This window comes from Stegodyphus dumicola, chromosome 9 (assembly GCF_044657685.1).
Source record: "Stegodyphus dumicola isolate Sdum_Otavi_A_Nest chromosome 9, ASM4465768v1".
Classification (NCBI taxonomy): domain Eukaryota; kingdom Metazoa; phylum Arthropoda; class Arachnida; order Araneae; family Eresidae; genus Stegodyphus; species Stegodyphus dumicola.
The window spans coordinates 104,571,460-104,597,067 of NC_140776.1; the positions used below are offsets into that span (position 1 = coordinate 104,571,460).

The window sequence follows — 25,608 nt, forward strand, 5'->3', positions numbered from 1 at the left end:
TCGCAAAGGGAATAAGACCTTGGTTTGAAATATTTTCGTACAGTCAAAAGTCGTTAATTCGGACACCCATAATCCGGACCTCAAAGCTACAAACTTTCTGCGCATGCGCGTAAGATCTTTACGGCTGCGAATATGAGTGTGCGCGTGCGCAAAATACGTTTACGAATGCGCGTTTAATGTATAACGGACGGTATAAACAAAGCTAAAATTATCTAATTCAGTTAATGTTGCAGATTGCGTTGTTCCTTAATCTTCGAATTAGATCCAGCTTATTATATTTTGCAGACTGTTAGAGCAATTTTATAAAAGTTAGCGTGAACTTTTGATTATGTCAAATAGAATTTCTGATATATATTTACTAATATGTAAAGGATCTACAAAGCGAAAGTATGTTTCGAAGTCCATTAAACAAAAAGTGGAATTGCTGCAAAAAACGGATAAAGGCATATCCTTTGTTTATCTAAACTTTGTTTATCTTTAACGACGCGGTGCGCAATGAATTGGAAGTTGATCTGTCAGCACTTTCCTTATCTTCAGGGCAGATGTTTCTATTTTATTTGGCTTATAATTCCTTACTAAATGTAGTATTTCATCTCGATGTACTCCGTCTTTGATATGATTTAAATCAAATTCCTCGTCATTATAATTCGCTTCCGATAGCGAAGAAAGTAAGAGAGGTTATTGAAAACAAAAAAATTTCTATTGACAAATTAGTCGGTATTCTCGACACAGCAATTATAGGACTTGAATAGCGGAACTTTGTAACTGAACAAGAAATTATGTCTGTTTATAAAATTAAAGAGAATGTATTATAACATAAAAAACAAAGCAACTTAAACAACTTACATTGAAAGAAATGTTTAATAAAGTAAACAAATAAATATTAAGCTTTTTTTTTTTTTTTTTTTTTTTTTTTTTTTTTTTTTTTTTTTGTAAATTTTGATATTCTTAAGATCATAATTGTTCTTTAATTCATAAATTACGGTTTCATATTTTTAGTTTTATAATTTCTGCATGACATCTTACTAGATTTAAACTGATGATCTATAATCCGGAATCGCCGAAGTCCCGACGATTCCGGATTAACGACTTTTGACTGTATTTTGTTTTATAGTTGCCTGGCTTTTATTTTAAACAGTATAAAATGTCCCCTTTTTTCCTGGCTCATATTTTAAATGTCTTCTATTTGCCCTTGTTCATGTGTTGCAGAGTATATAATGTTTCACATTTACCTTGCTCATATTTTACATAATACAGTATAAAATATTTCACATTTGTATTTTGCACAATAAATTATGAACCGAAACCACCAAAAATAAAACAAAGAAAAGTGAAATCTATTTTTCATTTAGAGAATTTTAAACAAAAAGGGAAATTATTTTTAAATATATTTTATATAAAATGAGCTTTAGTTGGAAGGCCTTCTGTAAGAAGTTTTTCTCTATGTCTCCATTACTGTAAATCGGGAACTGAATTTTTTCATTACACTACCATTACTGCAAAGCCTAATTTTACGGCACACTCTAATGATTGATTTTGACTTTGCATAGAACACATAACAACTTTTAAGAAGTCTGTCATGCCAAAAGCTTAGTAATGATGGAAAATAATTTAAATGAATTAGTAACCTTTCTATTTTAATCTTTAGATTGCAACGTAAAGGGTTGTAAAAACCATACTTTAATGCATACAGGTTATGAAAGAACTGAAGGGATTGTGGTGGATTCTAACTGAAGTTCCATCTGCTAGATGGCAGCACTGCTTAAGAAAGGCACTGAATTGCCCTTTTTTACAGTACTGCTGCCATCTAGTGCAGGTAATATGAGTTAGTGCACAACAGGGTGATAGATTGCAAAAATAACTATTTTCACAGTACAGTGTGTAATGTGAACGTGAAAACACAACAACTTTAAAGAGCGTGCAAAATTAAAGTGGTTTCAGAAAAGAATATATAGAAGAAATAATGCTTGATATTTACAAGAACTAATCAGAACCACTAATCCAAGTCTAAAACACCTTACCAATTTTCGGACATCTAGATGGCCCATCATCGCATTCGAGTCCAAAATATCATACCAATTTTCTAACACAAACCTATATAGTATGGTGAACTGCCTAAAACTTATTGAGCATGACAATGCTCCAAGAAACCTTGCAAGTTTTGCTCCATACAGACACCTAAAATATAATGTTGAGCCGAAACTTCTCTTGAAAGTGGTAAGGGAAAACATCCCCCAGGGTGAGGTTTCATTTAGAAATAGCTATTTTGGGTTTTACTACAATTTCGAAGAAATCATAAGTAATAACTGAGAAACTGTAACTACCAAAATCTCTCAAATATAACACCATTTTGACGATATCTCGTAGCTTTCATTAAGAAAAATTTTGGCCTCTATTACAATTAGAACAAACCATGAGTACGTAAGTGATATGTAAATAATGACAGTAACTCATTGGTATCTACAAATTTCCTAAAATTACTTTTTATTTGGGAATTGCTCCTTCTGACATTTATTCACATGCCATTTACAACTTTTCTTTATTTCTAAATGCTGTTGATTCTTCTCCTTTAATTCTTCTTTTTTTTTTTTTTTTTTTTTTTTTTTTAGAGGAGGAGGGAGTAGCTTTGTATCTTAATTTATATAACCAAATAAACTGAATTTATTTTTCAAGCTAAACTGCTTCAAATTGAAGGTATATGCCATTAATTACATTTTTCTCAAATATAATATGCATATTTTTTTAACTGCTGTTAATTTTATGTTAAACTGAAAACATTACTTCCAGTACTACCACGGTGAATGAAGAGTTTTCAGAATACAAAATATAACATGCAAGATCAGAACTGGCTTTTTTCCTGTAGGTTTATTGTAAATACCTTTACCAGAAATGTTAGATACATGGTATACAGATGTAACTTCAGTTTATGTAAGTAAAGAAACACCAAAAAATTTCTACACAAGTTTACTACAAACAAATTTACAAATATAATTTTTAACAGAACTGGAAAGGTGTTCATTATGCATTCTGATCACACCTGAAAGTATCTCAAGAATTACTTCTCATAATCACATTTTATTATTTGATGTTTTAAATCACCTTTAAAAACATACAATAAAAATTCATGAGAGTTATTAAAAAGTCCAATATATTTTACTAATTCAATTTAAAACCAATATTTATATATATTTTATAAAGCAAACTTTCCTTATTAACAATCTCTTTAATGCAGAAATAAGGTGCCACTACAAAATTGGCACGTGTTTACAATTTTACACAAAATATCAGGAACAAGTCTCACATCTGATTCAAATACTAGTCACCAAACAAAGGCAACTGTCTTCATGTATGTCTGCACGCACAACACATTCACTCACATGCACAGGTAATAAAAATTTTAATTTTTTTTTTTTTTTTTACATTGGAAGCACTCTGAATTTATTGACCGATCACTTTGAAAAATATACAACAGATGCAAACAAAAGTTTGTTTTAAATAAAAATATTAAGCTATGCTAAATTATTTGCAACATTTCTGTATTTGTATTTTTCTCTTCAAATAAGTGCCTATAATTAATGTAAATAAACAAAACACAGATGCTACATTCATTTTTTCTTCTGGAAAGAAAATGTTTTCCAAAGTTTCTAACATGGAACACATATTTACAAAAAAGAAAATGCAAGTAATAGGTTAATAAATGCACATTTTCATAACACAACAGGCAATAAATTATACTTTGCATTTCAGTCTGAACATATAGGCTTAAATTAGCACATTGGGTGGAAAAAAAAAGGAATACAAAATAAATAACAGAATACAAGAACAATAAATTTTGCCACAAACTTTGGAATCTAAATGCTTACAAAACCCTCTACAATCTTCAGATTACAGAAAGTAACACTATATACAAGATACAATTATCTACTTTTAAAATATCAAATTATATACAATACATTCAAATATCTCACACATTTTTAATTTCTTTTATCAGAAAGGTAAAACTGATTTATCAGATATTTATGAAATTGTTCAATTTACAAAAATATAATTACACTCCAAAGATGGAATTGCCTCTAAATAAAAGTACATATTGAAAGAATTATTCTTTAATAGACAGCAAACTCAATTGCAAGGGAAATTTCAATTTTTAATGCATTAAGAGCTCAAACATGTTTTCCATATTTAGCACATATTAGCAGACAGATATATTTGAGATGTCATCAAGTATCAACACTTTTTCAATCCTTGTTCCCCATGAAAAAGTGCTCGCTTAATTCCGCTTGGAAAATTTATTTCCATGTACAGTTTCTTCCCACAAGAACTTGAAAGTTGCACCATGGGCAATTTATGTGTTGTTTTATCAGTTACGTTAGCAAGAAAATACAAGATTGCAAACTCTTAAACAGCATGATACAGTTGTCCAAATATTTCCCCAAAAGTTTTATTTTAATAAAAAGGGCCAGACACTAGATAGGAAAGAAGTTCATTGGGAATGGCAGAACATCTCATCTCTCTTTGTTTGTTTGTTCGTTTGTTTTGTTTTGTTTGTTTCTTCACTGAGGAATCTTCCCGGAGACATCTCCAGTGATTGGATATTTCATCCATCAGAGAAGAGGAAAAACACTACAACTTAACTTTTATGTGGGAGCAAAACTGGAGTTTGGACCAGCAGTCCGGATTACAACATCCAGGCTACTTCAGCACTGTCCAGGTCTAAAATACCATATCAATTTTCAGACCTGGAATGGCCCATCATCACATTTAAGTCTAAAATATCATATCAGTTTTCTAACACAGATCTGGACAGTATAGTGGACTACATAAAACTTATTAAGGGTGATAAAGCTGGGAACTGTGAAACAGCTAAACAAAGCTCAGATCACATAAATTTACGAGTATTAGAGAAAAACTCAATCAGGATGTTGGGGTTTTAATTTTTGAATTTAATAGTTAAAAATACTTTGCGTATCATTTAGTTTTCTCTTGCATACCACCAGTCGAGAACCCGTTTTAGACTATACATCTTTCTGTTGTCATAGTTATTGGTTCCACATCAGAAAAATAATGTACAAAATTTTATTCTTACTGAAACTGGATGCCAATGAACATGTTGTACACTGGTATAAAATTGATATAACATAAAAGTGACTGAAAGAAAAGATAGTTTGGATTGTCTTAATGGCACTTTTATCTGTTTGGCACAAAACTGTCTGTTAATTTACATAATGCTAGTTTTGCTGAAAGACTTCAACATGATTGCTTTCTCAGTTACATCAGATAACTGTGAAAATGATTTTGATTTTCTTTAATTCGAACCATACTAATAAAAAATTCTGACATTTAAATAACTACAGCATTGGTGATTTTTGAATCACATGATGTTACGGTACTATCTCATTAGCCATCTATACTGCCAGACATCACCACTGTATAAAAGTGAAACAAATGAAAAAAAATTTAAATAAACATGTTTTACTTCTTAACAGAACCGATCATTTTGATTATGACAAGGTATAAGGTTATCTGCTTAGTTATATCTCTAATTTGATTAACAGCAGCCTCATATTCTTAGATAATTTTTATCTTTTAAAAATAATATACTTTAATTATATAAAATTCTTCACAATTCCATGAAAGTTTTTTTAAAAACATACAAATTATGCAAGCAGTGCAAAATTTTATTACACTGAAATAGATGCAAACTTGTTACAGTTATTATTTTACAGGTGCCTGATGTGCAGATATGGCACATAGTTGATATGGCGTATATCTATGCATCACACTGAGGATTTACTTAAAGTATACTCGAAAGTTGCCCAATAACCACAGCAGAATCAAAATAGTGATGATTACCTCTCTTAATAAGAACAGCTGTCTAGCTCAATGCCACAGAGAAAATCATATCAAGATCATTTGCACATGCATTTGTGATCAAACTTTGCCAATGATACATAAAATGTGAAAGTGGCATGTTAATGCTAAGGCCACACTAATTTAAGAATTTAATTCTGTATGACTCTTTTTGGAGTTTGCCAAGGATACTTTAAGCCTCTAGAATTTGCCAGCTCTTCGGGTCTCTGCAACCACCTCACTGATTCAATGGCCGAAATAAATGGATTATCACTCAGCAAGATGTTTGGTTGATAAGTTGAATAGCAAAGCACATGATACTATCTGCCTAAGAGGAGAAAAGTCTTTGTAGTAAACTTTCTGAAACGAAATGGCTCATATTCACATTACACATGGGGAAGATCAGAACCCAGGATGGACTACCAGTATCTAGCAGTCTTTTCAACTGCTCAATCACTGGTGCGGTGGTATCTGCAAGATTAGCAGTGGTAAAGCACATCCAAGCATTTGTCAAAAATTTATTAAAAATGTTCGTGAATTTGGTTTTAATGCAACTGAATTTAAAGTTTAATTATTTCAAATTTTTATTATAATACTTCATGGAATAATGAATAACCCTAAAGTATTTACAAACAAATGTTCTCTATCCAATGCAATAATAATGTTTTGGTTCGCTGCCTGAACTAAGTCATAATAAAGTTGGATTAAATAAATTTTCCAATAAACTAATTGTTAAACTTTCTATGTAAATGATGAATAAGTAAAAGAAATCCAAATAATTTTAACATACCTGATATTTCAAAAATAAATCTTTCACTCATATACAACATTCATACAAAGCTACATTTTTCTATAAAATATTTTTTTCAATGTACATTCATCAATCAAGATGCAGTTAAAGTTCATTATGTACAGAAGACCCATGTGGTCCTAAAATGTTTGAATGACATCACTTAAAAGACTGGAATGTAAAAAATATAAACATCTGCTAAACAAATTCATTCGTCCCTGGCGACGTCAAGGGTTCAAGACTCTGGGGAGGGGGAAAAAAGGAATAAATACATTGATATAAGTATATATACATATATATTTATTTACAGCAGTAGATTTATTGCAGTTTTATTATTTATAGTATATTTTAGTATTTTTATTATAGTATTTATAATATTAAATATATTCCTTATTCTCTTCAGATGTAGACGTTATGTATTATTGTATTGTACAATTGTTGCATGATATCTCTTTTGTATTACTGAGTTATTCACTTACTTTTGTAAGCCTCGTCCCATACTTTGTCACACATAAAGAGTTTTAAATTTGTTTTCTTAAATAAATATATATTATAATTACAATTAATTTAAATCACATTAGCTTTACAAACTTGCAGATGTATCACAATGATTTATTTACACACAGAAAACTTACAATAAATGAAATATTGAATAATTTATTTGAAATAGGTTTAGCTCACCTTAATTTTATGTACAGCTGCCAGCCTGAAGCTATGAGAAACCGATATTCTTACTTGAAATGGAGAATTTCCATGGGGTTTCATGCCAAAGTGATTTTTAAATTTACTTTATATGTTTTCACATTAATTTCAAACTGCCTTTCAAATTCACCTTATAATGCATGAATTGATGCTATCAAATGATTCATAACATGACTCTGACATAAAATGTATCAATATGTAATTAGCTACTCCAAATTTTACATTCTTTGGCTAGTTGAATTTTGTATTTTTTTTTTAAATACTTTTATAGCCGGAAAGTCCCGAAAAGACAGTGTGCTGTTGATGATGTGTATGGTAAATGAAAGGTAAAAGATAACATATCGTAAACGAGTTTATTTAAAGTTAGGCTCTCCAAGGCTTCACTTAAATGAAGTTTAAGTCTAGAGGCATTAATTTTGAAATAGGGTGTCATTGAGGTCTAGTGTTTCTAATGCTTCTAATCATGTAGGAATTTGATTAGCAGGTAACTGTTAACAAAATGCAATTTTACATGCTATTTCACACAAAGCAAGTTGGTGAGTGGGGTGAAAAGGAGATTAAGAGGAAAAAAATAAATTGTAAAAGGTTATACTTGTACAGGCTTATTGTATATTTTCATTTATTGAAGCTTTTTAAGACTTTTTTTTATTGAAGTATTTTTAAATACAATGAAAAGAAAATATAGATTGCACATATGATTTTGTGAATAAATTTAATAATGTATCATTTATTAATATAAAACCAAGATAAATATAAACTGATTGAACTTTGGATTGATATTCATAAAAAGTTCCATAAATGTCTATGACATTATCATATAACATTTAATAAGAAAAATGAATTACACTAAATTACACCAAAAAACACTTGGGACTTTTTTTCACAATTAAGTTTCATTAAATTTAATAAACTTAATTTCTTACTTAGAAACATTTCTTTAGAAAAAATTCTAAAGATTAGATACCGCAGATTCAGTTACTGTTATGTCCAGTTTTTGTTAAATGTGTTGTGCAGCCCGAATATTTCCATTATCTGTTTGAACAGCATAACAGTAACTTACTGGATACCAAGAGCTGTATTGAAAAATCTACAGTATGATGCTTCACAATATCCCCCTTCCAAAAAATTGTTATACAGTATAATTCTGTTAACTCAATCAACTCCAGATCAAATTATAGCTATCTCCTCCATCTGCAGTTTACGAGTCATTTGCTCCCAAGTTTTATTTACAATTTTCCCTTTCTAATTTTTTACAATACATCTGGATTGTTGAAACATAAATTACTAATTAAAACACATTGATAATTTCAGACTTATTTAATTAAGTTTTGCTACTATATTTTTAAATATAATTATATACAAAGAATATCCGACCAATATGAGCAATTTGACATTGTGGGGAGATTTCAGGGAAATAACTCTTGATAAAAATGCATCAATTTTACATAAAAGAACTATATATCCACCCGCGGTAAAAATACATTATTTAAAACTCCCAAACAACAGGAATTTTCCAAAAGAGAATGCTAATCCTGCCAGTTATCATACAGGAACAATTAATTGTATTATTAATACTATTAAAATTCTTGACTTACTTTTTTTTTTTTTTAATTTCCTATTCTTTAACCTCCTCTCCTTTACTGCTTTTATATATATATATATATATATATATATCTTACTTAAATCTTTGAATGCTGTTCAAGAATTTGTTCCCATTCACTTGTGCATGTAAACACACTTTCTTGTCAGGCAGGATATAAAGTAAGCTGCTATGAAGTGCAAAGTTCAAATGCACATCCAGAATTATAATAATTCCAAAAGTAACAATAAAAATTTTAAGAAAATGCTTATAACTATTTATTAAAGTATATTTACTTCATCAATCATAAGTATAGCATATTTTTGTTAAAAAATTATTTTCATATATACATATAAGAATAAATTACTTTGCCAAGCCAATGTTTCTGAAAACTGAATTTTGTTTACGTTCAAAACTAAATGTAGCTTAGAGACAGTTGTGAGATTCTACTGTATAAATCTTTGTCCTTGAAACTTTTCATTAAAAAGTTAGCAGAAATCCCAAGGACCGTTTTGAATTTCCATTACTCAACCTACGAATGTCCTGCAAATTTTACCTCCTGTCCACTATTTACTACTCAATGCATAATTCATTAAAAACTAAAATTCCGTAAATTATAAACTGGATATTTTTCAAACACATTATATAATACAAACTTCTTTAATAAATATTAAACATAACTAATATTTAATCTGAAAAAATTTGATTAACACATAATAATGCCAGCCATTTCACTACTTTTTTGGGGGGGCAGGGGGAGTTAAAAAAGTTCCATTCCCCAAAATTTCTCAAGAACTAATAAAAAGCTACTACAAAAATAATTTTCACTTTATAATAATTTATGATATTTGAAAAACTTGATACGACATTCAATATTTTCCACTGTATTTTTTATCACACGAAATATTAGTCAAAACCACACGAGAAAATCACATACATAATTAATTACTTAATATATAAATACAAAGGAGAAAAAAACCTCAGTGGAAGACAATTTTTTTAATTTAAAAAAGATACACTTACAGAAGGGTAAGATTTAGCTGGCTGATATTGGTTTTTCTCTAAACTAAACTGATCTTCAGTTGTTTTTCTGTAAACGGGATTGTCGAAGTTCATGCTTGTGATGTTTCTTCGTAAGTATTGCTTATATACACAAAAGCCAACCTAGAAATATCAAATTTTAAAAATAAATAAATAAAAGCTGTATATTAGCAGATCAGAATTTTTTTTTTTTTTTTTTTTTTTTTTTTTTTAATTCAGAATAGCAGGCAAATGGCAATTACAAACGAAAACACTTATTACAAAAACTTAATATTACCATACCATTTTATCACCAAATGCAAAATGATGCGAAATAATGGCAGTTACTACTATAATTTAACTTTTCCCTGTTGTACAAAGTTCTGCAAGTTAAACGTTTTTTAATATAACTGAAATAAAATTTGTAGTTGTTGTAGCAATATTCTAAATCTTGAGCAGTTACCTATGTCCTAGAATTGCCAATTTGAGTTTATTAAATAATCTGTACAGTCAAAAGTCTTTAATCTGGACTCGTCGGGATTTCGGCGATTCCGGATTATCGGTTTTTCCGGTTTATAGATCATCAGTTTAAATCTGGTAAAATGGCATGCAGAAATTATAAAATTAAAAATATGAAACCGTAATTTATGAAATAAAGAGCAATTATGATCTAAAGGGTATCAAAATTTACCAAAAAAAAAGCTTAATATTTATTTGTTTACTTTATTAAACATTTCTTTCAACGCGTGCATGCGTAAAGCATACATTACGCATAGTCGAAATTAGAAAATTGCAAGCAGAAAACTATTTGATGTGTATTCGTGATATTTATAATGACGAGGAATTTGATTTAAATCATATCAAAGATGTAGTACATCAAGATGAAATACTACATTTAGTAAGGAATTATAAGCTGAATAAAATAAAAACATCTGCCCTGAAGATAAGGATAGTGCTGACAGATCAACTTCCAGTTTATCGCGCGCCTGCTACATTTTCTCCTTTTTCCTTCCCTTTTCCTCGCCTTCCTGGGCCAAATCTATAAAAGAGCCCTGGATTGCCGACAAGTCTCTGTCGTTTTGTAAATTTTAGACCCTTTCACAAGTGGCCTTTGTAGAGGCCACTGATATTTTTGTGAATTTTTTCTGTTCTTACCTGCCAGTTGGAAATTTTATGACCCATTTTGATACTGAGCTGTGATCGTCGCCAGTTCAACATCTGCTCTTCAAGCTTAATCATCGAATCTGAGTAAACGCGCTCATTTCCAGCAGTGTAGATCTGTACTTGAGAGAACTGAACATAAAGTGTCTTTCGAGTGGGTACCCTCTCGCTGTGGTGTTCAGGAAAATGAGAAAATGGACTTTTGTGGAAAAAGAGGTTGCAGTTTAATTCAGAAACCAAATAGAAATTTGCCCTTCATTCTTAAAAACTGGAGATTAAAATTACCTTCAGCTGGTCCATCCATACACTGTCTGCTCACTCTTCCTGTACTAAATTTTGGACTATTCTCGGCACCTGTTCTCATCTTCTTCCGGATACTACTTCCAGCAGCTGTGATGCCCACCTTTTAGACTGTTGATTGGACACTACTGTCTCCATTCCCATTTATTTCATTTCGATATCACTGACTCTTCTGTATGTACTATTTTATGTTAAACTGGACAAAACATGGGAGTTGCTCACATTGACAAATGCTCAGCATTATCTCATTTTAATTGTGTTGTAGAAAAACAGTGGAGAGCACACAGCCTAATGACCCAGTGGCCAACAGTTAAAGAATACAGTTAAAACAATTTAAAAAATTTACAATTAAAATTACGGTTTCTATGAAAAAACGGGCAATTCAGCCCGCAGGCAAGAAGGCAGATTCTTTTGGTGCACAAAACTTATATTCCTTTTAGTTCCACTGGGCAAAAGACGCTGAAGGTGCAGAAGGACTTAATTCACTAATCTGCTAAGTTTCAAATGTAAACAAATATGGCTGCTATAGTAAAAAAAATTCGGCTTCACTGCACTTGAACAACTTTTAAGTTATTGATAATTGTAGAACAATTGCATGCAGATTAACTAAAGGCATAAAACCCTTAAGCGGAAGATAAGAATAACATAATTTAACACTTTTAAAGCAAAAAATGAATAATTTACCAATATATAGGAATAAAAAAAACTGAGCTCACTAAGCCAAGTAACAGAGTGGGTATATATATGTTGCATGATCTTAAACTCACTTAGTGCAAAATTGAGTTATTCTACTACTCGTGCAATTGCTGCAAAGTAAGTTAATAATAATTTATTTACTAAAGAAATATTGATTATATTATCTCCTAAGATTAATTTTAGTAGAATTATCTTAAAAGAGCGAATCCATAGTTAGTAAGTTCAATTCCGAAAATTGTTTTAAAGTAACTTGAATGTAAATTGTTAAAAATGTTTAACGGGGACTAAAATCTCTTCTAAATCCATTTTACACCAGTTTTATAATTTGTTTAGGTTAAAAAAAAAAAAAAAAGTTCTTTATCTGTCCTTATGCACAGATTTTATGCAAAAACATCATTAAATTGCAATTGATAGCAGTCAATCTGGATATTTTCGTTGAAATATGAAACCCAAAAACTTTCATGATTACAATACTTCCTTTACTTTTACAAGGAAATAAAAAGTAAACCTTATCCATTCCTTCTGAGCACACCCCCCCCCAAAAAAAAAACTACACAAGATAAGAAGGTTCTTCCCCATAAAATCAAACCCCTCGACACGTTTTTGTTTTGTCATATTTCCTTGGCACTAAGCATCAAGTTTAGCTTGGCTTCATTCAAGGCAATAACTGTCTCTATAACCATCGCTTGCACAATCACATTTTCCCTCTAATCACAGCCTCCCCCCATTTTTTTCTCTTTGGTATTTGAAATATTTCACTGTTAATCAATCCTATTATTCTGTTGATCTGGATACTAGGTGTCATAACCCAATAACCCAATGTGTTCAGTCCATGTAGGGTAGGATTTTGTGCTACCTTATGTGCACAACAGACGCCAAAGAGAAATTCTTCATTAACATTCAGACTCTTATATTGAGTTTATATGCCATTGCATGCACTCTAAAGAACTGCTCTCTGCTATTTTTTAATTTTATGCTTGTGGTTCAGTCATGTACGAGTCTTTCTTAATAAAATGTTTATTAATTACTATTGGTTTTATTCCAATTTTACATACTTTTAAAAAAATAATAAAAATAATCACTTTTCTCTTCATTATTTGTATTTCATATTTCTCCTTTTATTTAAAGAGGACTTCAAAGATGGAAAGAATGGAAATAAAAGGGGGAATGCTAACAGAAATTTAAAAGGTTTGGGAGGAAGAAACATATACCATCAAAAGAGAGGCAATTTAACAATTTTGGGGAAAAGCATCAGGGCAAAATAAACACAGTCAAAATGTGTGGTTATAAGCTTTAAATGCAAATTACCTTCAATTTAGCATTACAGTTTGAATAGCTTCTTTTGTTGATTGAAAGTAGGTAGAGAAAATTTTAATATTCTGCTTTAGAACAGTACAATTTTGAGAACTATTAATCTAGCCAAGTAATGTAATAAATAAATACATATTACACTACATAATTGCACTGACAAGTCTAGCAAAAAGTTTACATTTAAGTCTATATAACTAATGCATTACAAAGTTCTAGATTTGGAATGATCTAAAATCTAGACCTTAAAGCCACCAACAAAAAAAAAAAAAAAAAAAAAAAAAAAATTATGCTTTACACATGTGCATTTGATTTTTTTCCCCAATAAGAAAACATGTGGAGAATCCATCTTAATTTCACTTCTGCACTAAATACCTCATTACTGAAGAAACAATCATTTAACATAAATTTGTGTGATCAATAATTTGGATGCATATCTCCTAGGCATACATCTCAAACCGAAACATTCTGTAGATACATCGTTGATTTTACAGCTACTAATATTTTAACCCCTGATGCCCAACCCGGCAAATCATTATTTATTATATTTTGCTTTCCTCACCTTATGTTCAACACATGACAACTTGAGTAATGACTCATGCAGTGACGCCTAAATAATTTTTTTACATTAATATTTGAATAACAAAGAGTATGAAAACCTTTCATGTTGACATTACGCTTGGCGATGATTACAGATTTAAGTTAAATGCACTAAATGTTGACGAGGAAAGATTATGATAAAAATAGATTTTGTTAATGATACTCATAGGCCAAAAGATTGCATTACTGATATTTGAGTAAAGAAAACTGATTTTTCACTCACATAAAACTCAGAACCGGCGTACAGCCACACCAGGCATCAGGGAAGACAAATTTTTTGGAATTTAGAGAAGCACCAAGTAACAAAATTAAGGGATGATAAAATTTCTAGAATTTAGGGAAAGCACTGCGACCCAAAATTAAGGGGTGGCAAAAATTTAGAACTTAAGAAGGCACTTAGTAACAATAATTTAGAACCCATTGAAACTGCATTAGGCGACAAAATATCTAGCTCCTGCCCTCAGTAAGCTTAGAATTTATTTATTCAGGACTCAGATGAGCCTTAACCCCTTTGCGTCGGGTAGCACAAACGCGCGCTTATCGCGGAGGCCGGCAGAGTTTTATGCGAGCATCTGTCCAGGGCCGGCAGCTTTTTTGCTATTAAGCCTAAATCCATGAAATTTCCGAAGTATCAACGCATTGTTTAATAATGCTCTATAGAGTATTTAAACGGCTTATATTTTACAGATATTTTTAAATATACTTTAATTACCTTATTTCTTGTTTAAATGCATATTTTACACATTTTATTTTCATTACTCACCATTTTATGACTTTTAACGTTATACATCTGAAAACTAAATATATTACTTAAAATTCTCTTTTCGTATGAAAAATTTGAAAACAGGGATCTACACACAGTCCTACGTTACATTCCTTGCACTCGTAATAATTTATTTGCCATTTTGGAGGATTTTTCCGGGAATGTGAACAAACGAAGCATCGTCGTCTCATTTTCTTATCAGTCTCTTCTGAACAAAGTTTTGGAAAATGTCTTTCAGTTAATCTGAGCGGATTTAATGATTCTGCTGATCGTGGTGTGATATTAACATTGGTGCTTTTAAAGGAATACCGATAAATAATTTGATTAACTAAATTAAGCCGATAATTCAGGAGAGGGAGATTTTTTTTTACTTTTTTTGTTGAAAAGAGTATTGGCATTAAATACAGCCATATCCATGATATTGAAGAAAAGCTTCTTATATCATTTAACAGTTTTTCTGAAAGATGGGTACTGAATAATGACGGAATCACTTAAATCTATTGTGGATGACCATGGAGAAGTACTTGCTTTTGACATACTCGGCATACAGATGTCCGAAATGTCCTCATCATCATTAGATTCGTCAGATTCTTTATGATCAGAATATATCATAGTATCACTATTACTACTATCAGAATCTGTTTCAGAATCAATATCTGAAATATTTTGCATCATTTCTACTATTTCATGCTCTGTTAAACATTTTCGACGCTTCGACATTGCAACGGTAAAAACAGAAAGAATTCACGTCTAACAAGATCTAATTATTTTCTAAAAACTGAACTGCAAACCGAAATACCCAAAGCTTTAGCGAAAATAAAACTTCTCTACTTACAATAAACAACTACCACGTGCGGATTTAAAGAGACCTCATAAATCACGCCATTCGGAAAAATTTATTTCCCCTTTTGTTTATATAATCAAAAACATGTGTATGAGTCATGCTTCTCTCATTTTGAGTAGAAGGTTTAATGTACATGTATCTGAAACCATATGGACATACAGTGCCATCTCGTGGCAGAAATTATAGTTTTTAAAACGTTCCAGAACACTGGAACAAATACATGACAGTCGGGGCTGTACAGGAAAACGCTCTGGCACGCCTGCGTGTCAGCCGGGAAGTGAGTGTGTTCGTTGCTGGCACGTAGACGTGACAGTCGGTGCAAAGGGGATATTCAAGAATATTCAAGAATTAGACGTAAAAGCTTAATTGTTCCAGTGCACGACAGAAGCGAGACAAATTTTAATGGAACATTTTGTTTTTTGTCGCTAGTCTCATACTACATAGCCAATAATATATAGTGGAGGCTTTTAAGTTAGGCTAAAATTACACTTTACCGATTCTAAACTATTTCAGTTAATATAGGAGATTGCACTTGTCCTTAACTTTCTGAATTGATCTTATTTTTTTCCAGCTGTTATAACTACAGCAATTTTATGAAAACTAAAGTTTGAACTTTCGATTATGTCGAAAAGAGTTTCTAATTCTTGAGCTGCAACAGGAGCTACAATGCGAATGCATGTTTCGATGTCCATTAAACAAAACGTGGAATTGCTGCAAAAATGGATATAGGTATATCCGTTTCAAAATTATGCAAGGAGCATGGAATTGGAAAGCAACTGTATATGACAAAACAGAACAAGGGACTTCATGAATTTTTTGTGGATTCCAACACCCTACTTACAATAAATAACCAAAAAAAAAAAAAAAAAATCTGCTATGCTAAAAGTGATGACTGAAAGACAGCGTGTGAAGATGTGTCATTGACAGGTACAATGCTAATGGTTCAAGCCAAAATATATCATGAAGAAACGAACTTAAAAAATTAGTGCACATATTCGACAGATCAGTTAACCAAATTTTAAAATAGCCATGGTATAAAGCAATTAAAAATTTCAGGTGAAAAAGCTTCAACTGATATTGAAGATGCTGAACTCTTTGCAGATGAATTCACTGAACTCATTAATAGTGACACTTTATCTCCAGGACAAATTTATGATGCTGATGAAACTGGTCTTTTCTGGCAATATATACCGAGAAATACCTTAGCAACCTATACAGAAAAGGCTCCAACTGGTGTCAAATATCCCAAAGCTAGACTAACAATTTTAGCATGCGCAAATGTTGCAGGAATGCACAAGTGTAAACTTTTCATAATCACAAAAAATGCATGACCTCAAGCATTTAAAGCAGTAGAGATTTTCCCATTATATATCAAGCAAATAAAACAGCATGGATGACACAAGCGTTAATGTATGATTAGTTTGAAAATCATTTCATAACCGAGGCTTGGCAAAATTTTAATTCAGCTGGTTTACCTGATGATGTAAAAATTGTCCTGATTGTAGATAAGCATTTGGCTAAAGTTTTAATGAAAGATAATGTATCTATGTTAGTCTTTCCTCCAAACTGTACATCCCTCATTCAGCCTATGAATATCAGAACAGTGCACACGCTGAAATGCAATTATAAAGTAGCATTTTTTAAATCCATGTTAAATTTCTGGATAATGGCAACACTATTCAAGAATTTAAAAAAAATTTTAGCATAAAAGCTGTTGTGTGGAGCAAGATTGTGGCAGATGTGCTTCCAGATACTTTAAAAAATGCTTGGCATAAAATTAGTGACAGCTACCACATTTTATGGTGAGGATGAGGAAGGTGATAGCTGCAAATTTGAAGGCTCTCGGATATCGCAAACCACAGGTGAAATTTTTAATTAATTGATTTTGTAAAAAAATATGGAGAAGCGGTAATAAATGAAGATGATACAACAGAAATTTTAGATTGCGATGACAATGCTCCGATCCAGGAAATACTGGTACCAATAGTAAAGAAAGTGACAGAGAGTTTATCGAAAACCAAAAAATTCTGATTTGACAAGTTAGTCAGAATTCTCAACACAGCAACTACAGGACTTGAACAGTGAAACTTTATAGCTAAACAAGAAATTATGTCTTTACACAGAATTGAAGAGAAAGTATAAGCACAAAAAATGAAGTAACTTAAACAATTTACACTCAAAGAAATGTTTTAATAAAGTAAACAAATACATATTAGACCTTTGGCCTTTTGGGGGGGGGGTTAAATTCTGATACTCTTTAGATAATAAATGGTTCACTATTACATAAATCATGATTTCATTTTATAATTTTTACGTGCCATCTTATTAGATTTAAACTGATAATATAATATACGAAAAATCCCAAATCTGGGATCTGCGAAGTCCCATCGAGTCCAGATGTTGGACTTTGTACTGTACTAAGCATTTACTATAAAATTTTGTTTAAATCTAACTTAATTCATAGAATAAATAATTACTCACCAGTGCAAATACTATGGTTAGACCTCCCAATACTCCAATTATGATTCCTGCAATTCTTCCAGAATCATCTATCTCTTCTTGTATTTCTCGTAGAGTCTCGTTCATTAACATCGATTGTTGTGTAGGATAGGAAACTGCCTGGACAACAGCAACTGTAGGTGCTGAATCTACAGTACTTCTGGAAGAACTTGAAGTTGCATCTGAAATAATATAAGGAATTAAAATGAATAGTTTAAAACATAATTTTATTATTGTCAAAATGATACAGAATTACAGATAAACTTACAATAATACTGTTGACAAACGTAAAATATGGAAAAACGGGAGTATCTGAGATGTTTTCACACTGCACAGTAATGGCATTTTTAAAAAACTCCAAATTAATTTTTAATGCATGATTATGATTATTTAACTGTTATCCTGTTAGATTCTGATGTAAAATATAAAATCATTTAATTGGATATTTTAAATTTTATGTCCTTTGACTAATTTCATTTTTTGATTTTCTTGTGTGTTTATGCTCAGAAAATCCTGAATCAGAAAGAAAACCCTTTATTTTTCAAAAGTACTTTTAAAATGAAAATAAAATTAATACTTACAGGTACATTATACCTATTGTGTGAATAAACTTGGTAATGTACCAGTTACTGATGCAAAACTAAACTAAATACGAATATTAACTGATTCAACATATACATTTCAGCAGATTATGATCGTGAGATCAAATAAAATTAAATAGGAATAATTATGGCCAAAAGCACAACAGGTTGGGAGAGTTGGGTATTGCACAATTTTACAAAAATAATTCAGTATTTCTTTGTTCTAGTGGCCCTCAACCATATTTGATGATTTGGGATTTGCACCATGATAACTATAATTTCGCCAAGCTCATGAAATGCGAACAAAGTAAACAACACAATATACATGCTGGTTGTGAATGATGCTGATCCAATTACGTTCCATACATGCTCAACTGGAGAAAGATCTGGTGACCTAGCAGGCTAAGGAACATGTTGACACTCTGTATAGCATATTGGGTTACAACAGCAGTATAAGGCTAAGCGTTATCCTGTTGGAAAACACCCCCTTGAATGCTATTCATGAATGGCAGCAGAATAGACTGAATACCAGGAATTCTCAACCGATGGTACGCAAAGAAACAAATATTTTTAACAATTAAATTAAAGAAATCTCCCTTAAAAAAAAAAAAAAAAAAAAAAAAAAAGAATAATTGATAGAATGTGATTGAACTCCAACAGAAGATTTCAAAAATAACACACTTGTTAACTTTTGGCTGTAAAAAAAAGAATTTAAAGGCATTTCAAATACAGCTACAAAAATTTTATTGACTTTCTGCACAACCTATTTGTGTGAACAAGGATTTTCTTCCACGTTATATTTGAAAAATAAATACAGAGCAAAAATAAAAGTGGATCCTAATTTACCATTAAAGTGAAGTGAAATAAGACCAGGCTTAAAAAAATTGATCTCTTCTAAACAGACCCCAATTTCACACTAAATTTTAGAATTAAAGTGTTATAACTTAAATGTTGATAATTAAAATGGTAACCAATTTTTAATCTATATGTGTGTATATTTAATACAAATAGCCAATAGGTTGCATAAATAGCAAAATAGTTTTTTCAAGTATTTCTACAGAGAATTGAAAAATATAGTTGGTGATACTAAAATTTGTTTAGATGGTATGCGTTAGTCAAAAGGTTGAGAAACACTGCTCAATACAAATTTTCAAACTGCGAGAATGCTCCTACTGTAATACGAAATTGCTTCCCAGACAATAACTCCAGCTGTAGGTCCAGTGTGTCTAGGCCGCAGACAGGTTGGTTGCAGGCACTCTCCTAGCCTCCTTCTAACCAAAACACAGCAGTCACTGGCTTCCATCAAAAAACACAATAGATCCTCACTCCCATCTTCCAGTGAGCTCTAGCTTGATACCATTGACGCTGCAAACAGCAGTGGTTTGGAGTCACGGAAAATGCACACTACAAGGCATCTGGCTTGGAGCTGTCCTTCAAGTAACCGATTTGTAATAGTTTGTTATGTTGCCGTGGTGGCAAACGCAGATCAAATTTCTATTGCATATGCAGCCCAATGCGCCCCAGCCATAAGCTAAACACGGCAGTCTTCCCACTCAGCAATGCTCTGTGGCTACCCAGAACTCTGTCTCCTTCAGCCAGTAACTTCCCTTGACCATTGCTGCCAATAGTCGTACAGTGGATACATTCCTCCTAAGTCTTTCTGCAATATTACAGGAAGAAAACCCACCATCTAGTAGCCCTATTACATGACTTCGTTCAGGCTCACTGAGCTGTTGTTAATGGCTTCTTTATCTCCTTAAAAGCATTATTGACTAACATCAACTCACTATGTCGAATTTTGATGATAAATGATGCCCATGAACTCTACAGCTCGTATATAAAGCCAACCTGATTTGCAGTTGCATAGTGGCACTGCTAGTGCCACATTTACACACCTAGCTCAAAATCTGAATACAACTCTTTCACATGTATAAACATGCCTACCAAATTATGTTTATCAAGCACAACTTCTTCTTGGTGTTGGGATCCTTTTTTTCTCCCATCAGTGTGTAATAATAACAATAATACTTACATGTTGTTTTCTAAGAATATTTTTATGAAGCCTTATCCTTATTATTTTATTGTAGGTAATTGTTCCAATCAACTGCAGCATTTTCACATATATTAAGCTGTTTGTTACACCATTTCATGGACGTCAACTCCTCTGCCCAAGAATATGCAAATCTAATAGCAGTGACGAACGGTATTCTGGAACCGTTGAACCAATTTCCAACAGAGGCCCTTCTTCTTTTTGCAATTTTTAACACTGCAACTCCAAATGATTTTGCCATTAACATAATGTTTCACGTTCTGGCCATTTTCGCATACTCATTTGTCAGGTAAAAGACATTGTTCTTGAAAAAATGATATCACCTTACTTGGTCACATACATCACCTTACTTGGTAAATTAGAGATTGCTAATGTTTAATTCACACACACACACACACACAAAAAAAAAAAAAAAAAGTTAAATAAACAATGCAAATACGAAAATTAAATAAGGTGTTACAGTTACGCGATAAAGAATTGAGACTCTGGCAAGATATCTCAGTTGATCAGCAATTCAATCTTGGGGACGGCTTTAACAAAGAAGTACTAAAAATTCTACAAATGGCTACTGAATTCAGGTCAAATAAAATTTAATAAGAAACTTATGCTGAAATCACAAGGGGTGGGGGAATGGAGTTTGCACAATTTAAGTTTCATTCATTTGATAAACACTGCTGGGAAGCATTTCTCTTACGTTAAAAATATAAAACCAAGAGGTTCTGTATCTATCAGAAGACCAAACAAAATTCTGTTATACAGTAAAGTCTTTAATCCGGACTCGTCGGGACTTCGGCGATTCCGGATTATTGGTTTTTCTGGATGGTAGATCTTCACTTTAAACCTGGTAAGATGGCATGCAGAAATTATAAAATTAAAAATATGAAACCGTAATTTATGAAATAAAGAGCAATTATGATCGAAAGGGTATCAAAATTTACAAAGAAAAAGCTTAATATTTATTTGTTTACTTTATTAAACATTTCTTTCAACGCGCACATGCTTAAAGCATACATTACACATAGTCGAAATTAGAAAATTGCAACCAGAAAACTATTTGATGTGTAATCGTGATATTTATAATGACAAGGAATTTGATTTAAATCATAATCAAAGATGGAGTACATCAAGATAAAATACTACATTTAGTAAGGTATTATAAGCCGAATAAAATAAAAACATCTGCCCTGAAGATAAGGATAGTACTGAGAGATCAACTTCCAGTTCATTGTGACGTTTCCCATCCTTTCCCCACAGAGCAGCGTGAAATTGATAAACAGATTTTGGAATGGTTAGAGAAACAAAGGATATGCCTTCATCCATTTTTTGCAGCAATTTCACTTTTTGTTTGATGGACATCAAAACATGCTTTCGCTTTGTAGATCCTTTGGCAGCTCCTGAATCGGAAATTCTTTTTGACATAATCGAAAGTTCAAGCCTACTTTTATAAAATTGCTCTAACAGTCTGCAAAAAATAATAAGCCGGATCCAATTAGAAGATTAAGGAACAACGCAATCTGCAACATTAACTGAAATAGATAATTAGATAATTTTAGTTTAGCTTATACCATCCGTTATACATTAAACATGCATGCGTAAACGTATTATGCATTTACGTATGCACAGAAAGTTTGTAGCTTTGAGGTCCGAATTAAAAACTTTTGACTGTACTTCCTTTCATGAAATAGAGCCTTTTTAAAACACAAAATACCTCGCTTATAGTATACTATATATGAGGGTTGGCCAAACTTCATGTCAGTAAGAGCCGCATGTTTCAATTCAGGAATGTTCGAGAGCCGCATCTAGATTTTCTAAAAGACACAAGTTCATATTTACATCATTATAGAAGTAGTGGAGGAGGTTTCAATTAGAAAGAAATCCCTGATAACTTTGTAAAAAAGAGTCTAAACTAATTAATTACTTCCTTTTAGACACTGAATAGTTTTAGTTTACCATATTTCATACATATATTTTATATGCATAATGAGTCGCACAAATTGCCTACGAGGCCATATCAGGCTCGCGAGCCACACTTTGGCCACCCCTGCTATATATGCTATTGCAATTTGTTACTTTAAAAATAGGTACTTCAAGGTCATTTCGACTCTCCCTCATTTACGATCACAACACGTCACCATTATTGCAATTCGTTACTTTAAAAATAAGATACTTCAAGGTCTTTTCGACTCTCCCTCATTTACGATCGCAACACATGTCACCATTACCACAGAGCATTTTTATTTTCTCTTTCTCATTTGATGAGGTTACCAACAGATTAACTAACCTTCATTAATGTAATTTTCATGAAGCACAACATGCTAAATGGAAATGAAGAGTGAAATATACAACTGGAGGTTTTGACCATTTCTATGTTGTTACAATGGTCAGGAAGAAATAACCTTGAAATCTTAATTCTAAACTAAGAGCCTATAACTGGTATAGAAAAGATAATTTAACAATTTCAAGCAAATTACAATAATTATGTACACTCATTCTCCTTCTGATTAACAGAGATATTTATATCCCTTTCTATAACTAGTTCAGGAAAATGTATAAACCATCTTAAACTGCTCATCTGTTTGCGTACCTTATCTATCTGAAATATGCCAGAGATCTTATTAGCACGATCAGCAATTTTATTAAGATTTTCATTCTGTTAGTGATGATCTTGCATTTTCTTAAAGTATTTTAACTAATATACTTATTTTTTAATTAATGAGAAGAAAACTTTTTTTTTTTTTTTTTTTTTTTTTTAAATTTGAATTCAAAATATGGTAAACCCTCTCTAAATGATGTACAATACTATGAAAAATTCTGATCACTTTCAAATACGTTCATCTACAGGAAGCAGTCACCGTAAGAGTGTTCTCTCATTCACTAACTCATTATTTCAACATTATTTTACATTGGATCTGGCAAAAATAAATTTCTTGCACTTGCTAGCTAGAAATGAAATCAGTATCCAACAAATTTGACATCTGTTGTATACGTAGCTTTAATGCCAAATTCTGGAATAAACAATTTAGATCTAAATGGAAAAACTGTACTGGAAACAGTAAGAAACCTGTAAGATTTTAAATAAAAATTATTGATACCGTAAGTACCCTTTTTATGAAAAATGTGAATACAAATTACAATTAAAGAAATCTTTAATTTTCTTTCATCTTTAATGATCAACTTTCAACTTTCTTTCATTCTATCCATTGCATGAAATTACTTCTAAAGTGAATTCTGCTGATCTTTGGAATATGGTAACTGGTAGTTTGGCGACATTTTGGAGGCGATAAAGGTTACTACCTAGGACTTTGGTAATAATGCGAGAAGTACTTAGTTCCGATTACGCATTATTTTGTGCGAGGGAAATGAGAGATCATGAGACATGTCATGTGACATTAATGGACGAATTACAGTTCTTTAATCGGAAAAGTGGGGGAATTTGGAAAATTGTAGTACTATATTATTTTGTATTACGCTTCATTGTGTGTTGTGTGAAATAGTGGAAGTGTGCGTGCCACGTAATGAAGATTCTGAAGATTAGGTAAGTTAGTATTTTTAATCATTTGAGGATATTATTTTTATGCATTGTTCTAAATATAAGGAGTAAATAAATTAATATGATATTATTGGAAAATTGTTATTAGCAATGATTTAGTTTAAAGTAATTAGGATTGTAATCTAATTTTTATTAATTTAATGTATGTGCTTATTTATATTTAAGTAGTGTTTTTTAATTTAATGATCATTATTTTGTGAGTTATATGTTTGTAGTATTTTGGAATACGTTTGAGTAGAATACGTTGAGTATTTTTATGCATTTTCGTGAAATTTTTCTAATTTATGAGAAAAAAGCAGTGTACATGGATATAGTGAAGAGTGTGCGCAATGCCATTTTTGTGCAATTCTGGGATGTTTTTTTAAGTAAAAATAAGTCGACGTGTACATGGTTTAGTGATATTTTAATTAAATGATAGTTATTTTGTGAATTATATGTTCGTAGGAATTTGGTATATGTTTCAGTTGAAGTAAACATGTATGGAAATAATTTAAATATTTGACACTAAGTATTTGTAACCATTCGTAATGTTTGCGGTATGAATTCGTTGGTGACATTTATAATATAATAGATAATTTAGAGGTAAAAGTTTTTGGATATTTTATTTATTTTATACGTGGAAATGTTCATCCTTGGAAAGGGTATATACTTTTTCGCGATCAGGTAATTTCATATATGTGCTTTTTACCGAGTTTAAAGATTCACAGAATTTTTTTGCATTTTCGTGCAAATTTTTGTAATTTATGAAAAAATAGCAGTGTAGATGGATAAAGTTAAGAGTGTGTGCAATGCCATTTTTGTGCAATTCTGGGATGTTTTTTTTAAGTAAAAATAAGTCGACGTGTAAATGGTTTATGTGTATGTGCTATTCTGAAAAACGTGCAAGGAGTTTGTGATTGTGCACTTTTTCCCAATTTTACAGTTAATATTTGTCATGATTAAGCAGTTTTGTTATATAAAATTTCTAGCATAAGTGTAATTTGGCTAGTAGATTGTTGGAAAAAGTGTTCAGTAAATAAAAAGAAAAGAAACATGTCTTTACTTCGTGAAGACAAAATGGCGGCGAAAAAAAAATAGAGGGTTGCTGTAGCAGAGTTGGTCGCCAAATTTTCGCCAAGTTACCATAATCCAAAGATCAACCGTGAATTCTACAAATTTTGATAATAACAGATTTACAAGCTAATTACATATAATTCTAGAAATTACATTAAATGTAATAACATATACATGCATATTAAGGGAACACATAAAATATGAAGGGGCTGCAGCACCCTTGAGACAAGTTCGAATTTTATGTCACACCTCTTCCCCTCAA

The 25,608-nt window shown here is 31.4% G+C and overlaps 1 protein-coding gene across 2 annotated transcripts in view; it reads right to left on the bottom strand.

Moving 5' to 3' along the window:
• Window positions 1–2,846: 2,846 nt before the first annotated feature.
• The window catches only part of LOC118202491 (low-density lipoprotein receptor 2-like), a 149,385-nt gene continuing 126,623 nt past the window's right edge, over window positions 2,847–25,608 (bottom strand). Inside the window, exons 18-20 of one of the 2 annotated variants that reach the window (XM_085823854.1) lie at window positions 18,095–18,294; window positions 9,945–10,085; window positions 2,847–6,178 (exon numbers count right to left, since the gene is read on the bottom strand). In XM_085823854.1, the coding sequence (XP_085679980.1) occupies window positions 6,125–6,178; window positions 9,945–10,085; window positions 18,095–18,294 (395 nt within the window). In that variant the 3' untranslated portion in view covers window positions 2,847–6,124. Of the gene's footprint in view, window positions 6,884–9,944; window positions 10,086–18,094; window positions 18,295–25,608 lie in introns of both variants that reach the window. The other variant, XM_085823855.1, reaches the window with a different exon arrangement.